We start from the raw sequence: 6,188 nt of genomic DNA, 5'->3' as shown, positions 1-6,188 counted from the left end.
TTGTCAAGCTTCTTAAAATATTTTCGAAAAATCTGCTAAAAGTTTGTATACAACACTTTACCCAAATAAACTTTTTGCTTTAATAAAAAATGAGTTGCTTACAATTTAATGAGAACAAAGATTATGTTCATTTTGTAAAACATGCAAATTGTTCAGGCAAACCTATTAACTTATTATCAAAGTTAATCAGACAAGATGAACTGCTGCAGCTGGATAACTTTTTGCAAGTAAGAAAATTAAATACAGTACTGCAAGAGCATTAAGTTATTAACTTTTCAAACACAGAGACGAGTAGTTACTGCCGTTGATCTCTTAAAATAAAATAATTTATTTTTTTGAGCTTGACACTTCAACACAACCTGTCATAAAACTAAAAGTTTTTGCGTTTGTACATAATTCCTTCTAGTTTCAATGACCTAAAATTGATCTTGTTCTGTTCACCTCAACGATGTACCGACTGTTTGTACAAACCGGAATGGTGACTACATGATGCTGAAGTTGCCTTAGGCTATACTTTGTGATGTAGATCTACGTTTGAGCAAACTAGACCCATTGCTGATGTCAGCAGACATAAAACTCTAGTAGATTAAAATTTGACAGCTGTCGCCCTGCGTTTGACAACGTTGCCAATATCTTGCTGCACATAACCTGCATTGGTAGGCCAACTGAGAGTCATTGGCCATGACTATTTTGATACTAGAGGTATATTGGTCAAAAACCTTTCCAAATTTTACTTATGTAAACAGATGAATCACTTATTCATAAACTTGTGTCTTTATTACGAGCTTTTCCAAGTTATTCAAGATAATTTTTCAACTCAATAAAAACGCTACAATACACGCATATTTATAATCATGCTCACGTATCAGCTCTTTATCTCTGATAGTTAAGCTTATACTGCAATTCATTCTTTACTACCTCGCCAGATATTAATAAAAAAGTCAACATTACTTCATCAACAGCACGCAACACACTTTAATTAATATTTCCTACCATTTAGCAAACATAATTACAACCGTTGTAATCCAGTTATACTCACAAACAAAAATTGATAATAAAAGTTCTAACATCGAAACGAGATGAAAAGATAATTCATTATTTATCAACTATTTTTACTCAAAGAAAATAATAATGCAGGCTATTGAATGTGGTTTTCGAGCTTAATGTAATTATGCTGTTGGAGTTGAAATTCTAATTAGTCTGAGCAGGTGAGAACAACACCTTTTCACTGCTCGTCGAGTGAATCTACTCAAAATAATGACTATTGCATTTTCCTGTCGGTTTGTCGGCTGTCCACAGAAACAAATGGTCTTCCTCAAGCATGCAATTTTTGCGACCTTTTTGAACCTTTACAAGGAGAATTCAATGGAAAAAGATACTGCAATTTTACTCGATTTGATATCAGTGATCGTTTCGCACCCTTTCTAACCTTTGCTCATGCATAATAAATTCATTTGGGCCAACATTTTTCTTGATGCTGCCGAATGTTTATGTGAATGCTAGGGTAAGTGAAAGTTGAGTTTCTGATTGTTACAAAACACCTTTGTCTCTTTTGCAGCATAAATTGTCGTTCGTTACTTTTCAGCCAAGCTTAGTTATTGGGTAAAACAAACCCCTATCAAACGTTAGTTGATGCATTGTACATTGTACAAGGTGTTAATTAAATCAAAGTCTTAAGTTAATATTCATCTCAAATAAATAATACGCTACACTTTGTTGCAGCAAAGCGAATATAATAAAAACACTGAAGAATTCGCTAAAAATATACTGCATATCAACAAATCACGCATTTCATAATCACAGTAACCTAAGATAAGTGCTTTGACCAAGAGCTTGAACAAGTACGTTATGGATACGTCGCATGATATCTATGAAAAAACAATTTGAAAATGCACAACAATACATCGCCCAGATAGCAAATCAACCATTTTTACATTACAGGACAGTCTGCAGACGTTAAATCAACGTAAAACGGTTGGTTTGCTGTCTGGGTCAGTTGAAACAATGAGAGCAGGAATGGATTAGCTGGGACGCTGTTTGTATGTCATCATGATATCAATGGCCTGCTCTTATAAAATGATTGCACATAAGCTCGCATAAGTTTGACGATTTCATTGACTTGCTCTGAATGAAAAGAGATGTCACCTCTAGAGTCTGTTTGAAGACGGAAGACAGTAGCGGATGTTGCTCCAAACGAGAGGATGCTGCAAAAAATCAAATTATTAAAATAGTTAAACAGTTTAGCTACTGCATGTTTCTTGAAACATCTAATGAACGTCTTTGTAATTGCACATGAAAACCTTGCAACCTATTAACGTAGGTGTAAGCCTCTACTAGTATGCGAAACCGCCAGGATTAAGCTTTCAAAGAAGCTTTCTCGGTGCGAGGATAAAGATTCCAACAATCAAACCATTACAAATTTTGTCAACTTTGTAATACTGGAGCATTCACCTTTGAAAAGAGAAGTGTTCGAATTCTGCTACATGGCCTCTTTTGTAAACGGTGGCTCCATCTGCAGACACTGCCAGAGTAAGCAGAGGATCTCCAAATTGTGCTTCATGGTTTTCTACTTTGAAGAGATGAGACCCGTATCCCTGCCAGGTTCGAGCCAGTCTGACGTATTCGAACTGTAAAATAGGAAAAGTGTAATCGTTTGATAACACTGAAAATGAAAGCAGTTTAGTTTTCAAAACGTGTCATTTTGTTCATGAAGTGACGTCACGGACAACATAACTTCTGATTAATTGGAGATGTCATTGCTGTAATTTGGGATCTTAACGAGAATTAACATGTTTAAGTAGTTATCTACATGTGCATTGATTTATTGTCTGCAGAAGTAGATTATACAAACAAGTGCTATTGAGAAATTCTGAGTGGGCTAATGTAATATGAAGTTCATTCACCAACGAGCGCCTTATCAGTGATATGACCATATATGAACCTATTGCGGAAAACGATCAAAACACCACTTTTTTTTATATTTCTGAAAACACTTCCACCAAAACTCACGACTGCGTCTTGTTCGTGCATCCCTTTCAACTTCCTCCACCTCTCGGATACATTAGAAATGACTTCCTGCAACTCTTGTATGTAAAGAGTCCTCTTCATATCTTCATCTCCATCATCTTCTTTCACTTTCTTCAGTCCTCTCTTTCGAAATGTATTGAACAAACTGGATCCCTGCAAAAATATCAAAACTTCAGCTCAACCAAAAGCAACTATATAGCCTAATATGACACGTAGAACTTCATACAAAACTTTGAACAAATGTGTTTTACGTATAATTTTTCAATAGGACTATCTTAATATGTTTGGATACCATGTTTTTAATGAAGCCGTGGCAGTTACGTAGCATACCGTTTAGCTATAAGCTTCAAGATGTTATAATATTATTGATTCACTTTGTAACAAAATATTAATACTATGCGCTTCATAATTTCTATTGCATTAAACCATAAGTGCAGATTGCCTTTTTTTTCATTCTACGTTTCGATATTTTAAAACGATTCTTTCCATTTTATCTACCTGTCTCTTTTTCGAAATTGTGTTGCTCTCAGGAATAGTCACAGAAATTGATCCTGAGCGTTTCTCCATTCCTCCTTCCGCTCCGTTGCTCAGCTCGTAGGCACTCTTTACTTTGTTGATTGGATAAAACTTCTCAATCTCTGAGCTGAATTTGAATAACGAAGTCATACATAAAAGTAAAAGCCAGTAAGACATTGCTTTTTAAAATTGTGTTGTCCCCACCTATGCAACGATTAACGAAATGTATCAGTTGCAGTGGAAACTCCAATCTTAATAATTAAACAACATTGCATTTGATGTAAAAAAAAATTAACATTCTTTGTTTAAATGCTAAACATTTGATCGGTAAACCTTACGGTTAGCTTTTTTATCGTTTTGCATGTCGTTTAAGTTCCACAACTTTTAAAAATACGTGAAGAATATCAACACTGAAAGCATGAGATGTACCTCACTGAAGCTTACCTCCAAGATAGTGGTGAATAGTTCCCCTTCACAAACTGAAGACGGAGAGCAGAAAGTTGTCGTAAAAGATCTTCAGATGCAGGATAAAGTCCTTGAATGACTTGTTCATGGACCTAGAAAAGATGATAGGTTATACTGATTTTAATTAGAAAACCAGATAGTATGTGCTTTTGACCGAGTGTTTACGGATATTTTCGGTAAGATCTTGCGGTATCACCAAAATTGAAAATACTCAAGAGCGCTGCTGTGGAGAATAAGCCGATTAAACAAAACTTCCAAAAGCGACAGAAATGCCGCTTGTTAAAAACTTGTACTGTAATGTGCATTGTTCTTGCAAATTGTTTCATCGGCAAAGAAGTGTGAGTTTTCACTTGTAACGTTGGTTGGTTTCGAATTTTCATCCTCGGACGGACAAAGCCTTGATAGGTTGTTCCTGGTAGTTTCACATACTTGTAGAGGCTCTTCACGCAGGGCCGGTTACCGAGATTGACAGAGTGAAATTTCCGATTGTGGGAAGTCTTGTTGGAGGGGAATTATTCCATTCAATAGGTGCCGCTGAATGGAGAGCAGTCCTTAGAATGCGTTGCTCAAGCGCACACCCCGAGAGTCGAACCAGCGCTGTTTGATCTCGAAGCTTCTTCGTTCACGAAGTCACGCGCTAACCAACCGAGCTATCGGGGCGGACAGGGTAATTAACAACATTCATACATTGGAGTGAAATTCTGCTGCAAGGTACGTACATCTTCAAACACAAAGTGATATTCTATTGAATCCTCAGACACAGTGAGAGGATCGAAAATGCAATAGAGCTTAAAGTACAATCCCCATTCTGTGGCTGTCCCACCGTAATCGGGATGGGATCGTATTTCTTCGTTTAGTCTGCAAAATATTTGTACAAAGTTCGCTTGAATAGAAGTTATTACTTAACACGTTACATGCCAAGTTTATATGACAACAGGTTAGAAAAAATGCAAGGATAATAACATGCAGGCTAGAGAGTACAATGTAAAAAAGAGTAACATCGCAATGAATTCGGCGTGTCATGTTTCTGCAAGTAAATTATCAGGTGTTCATTACAGCATCTTCTGTCCTTTTAAAACTAATATCTAATTAATTAGAAATGCTATGAGCATGCTGCGCCATATTTTATTAATCCTACATGCATAGAAGCTCTGACATTTCTAAAAAATTGGTTTGATTAACTGGATGGCCTCACCAAATTCTTTTGCGCTTTGCAGTTTGATTAAAAAAACCTATGTGGTTGTGTCAAGCGGTCTTGCCGTATTCGATTTCTGACACAACTTTTTAAAATCTGAAGGTTTCTCCAATTTATGGTCCCCAACCACTTTGATATTTCCCATCCAGTGACACGCATTTTGAAAGCAATAAATCAATAAATTAAATTTATACATGCTTGTTACAAAACAAAGCTTTGTGCCACGAATTAGCAAGCATGATTTTAAAACGATGTCGATTGTCGAGCGTTTTGCATTTAACCGCTAATCATTTTAAAATGCTGTTGAGCGTAAAAGAGTAAATGCCAAGAATTAAAACAAATGATACTGTTTACCCGCAGAACAAGGCACGTTCTTTTGATGTAAAATAAGCCGAACAAACACAAAGTGTTGCAAGTTATCTCATCTAGTTTACTGAAGAAATCAATCGCGCCCCGTTGAAGAAACGTTAGAGCAAATGTGGATTATCACTTGCAACTTATGATGCTTAGCTTGTTCTTACAACAAAATAGCGTGCATGCTTATAAAAAGAGTAGTAGCCTAGTACGCAACGAATGGTAGCCTAATTTTAATGACATTAATTACGTGTTTTTAACTCTAAACAAACTGACATTTCAAACTTTGCTACGACATCAGCGATGTATGCATTGGGTTCTAAAGCTCTTTCTGTTGACTCCTTGCGTTCAAAGAAAGCGAAAGTGTTTCTGTTTCCCTGTAGTTGCATGCCCTGTTCAAGCTTCTCAACCACCTGATATGGACCAAAAATATATTTTAATAATAAATTTTAAACCTCCAAGCTAAATGTTTAAGTTTGTTTATTGTTGTAAGCATTGTGTGATTTAAAATTATCATAAAAAACAGCAAAGAGGAATTGCGAATTTACATAGTCAAGATTGCCAATCGTAGGCTTACATTCTTTATCAGTCAATTAATTCACTGATCATTCGTTCAAATGTCAATGTCTAG

At 36.0% G+C, this 6,188-nt stretch overlaps 1 protein-coding gene across 1 annotated transcript in view; it reads right to left on the bottom strand.

Annotated features, from left to right (window-relative positions):
• Nucleotides 1–761: 761 nt before the first annotated feature.
• Nucleotides 762–6,188, bottom strand: part of LOC145772429 (unconventional myosin-X-like) — a 40,381-nt gene continuing 34,954 nt past the window's right edge. Inside the window, exons 42-48 of the mRNA XM_082584307.1 lie at nucleotides 5,834–5,970; nucleotides 4,728–4,866; nucleotides 3,988–4,100; nucleotides 3,526–3,670; nucleotides 3,010–3,180; nucleotides 2,452–2,627; nucleotides 762–2,204 (exon numbers count right to left, since the gene is read on the bottom strand). Of these exons, the coding sequence (XP_082440433.1) occupies nucleotides 2,048–2,204; nucleotides 2,452–2,627; nucleotides 3,010–3,180; nucleotides 3,526–3,670; nucleotides 3,988–4,100; nucleotides 4,728–4,866; nucleotides 5,834–5,970 (1,038 nt within the window). The 3' untranslated portion in view covers nucleotides 762–2,047. The remainder of the gene's footprint in view (nucleotides 2,205–2,451; nucleotides 2,628–3,009; nucleotides 3,181–3,525; nucleotides 3,671–3,987; nucleotides 4,101–4,727; nucleotides 4,867–5,833; nucleotides 5,971–6,188) is intronic.

This window comes from Aplidium turbinatum, chromosome 6 (assembly GCF_918807975.1).
Source record: "Aplidium turbinatum chromosome 6, kaAplTurb1.1, whole genome shotgun sequence".
NCBI lineage: Eukaryota > Metazoa > Chordata > Ascidiacea > Aplousobranchia > Polyclinidae > Aplidium > Aplidium turbinatum.
Note: the sequence above shows the minus strand (reverse complement) of the source record. Positions and strands in the feature narration are given on the sequence as shown.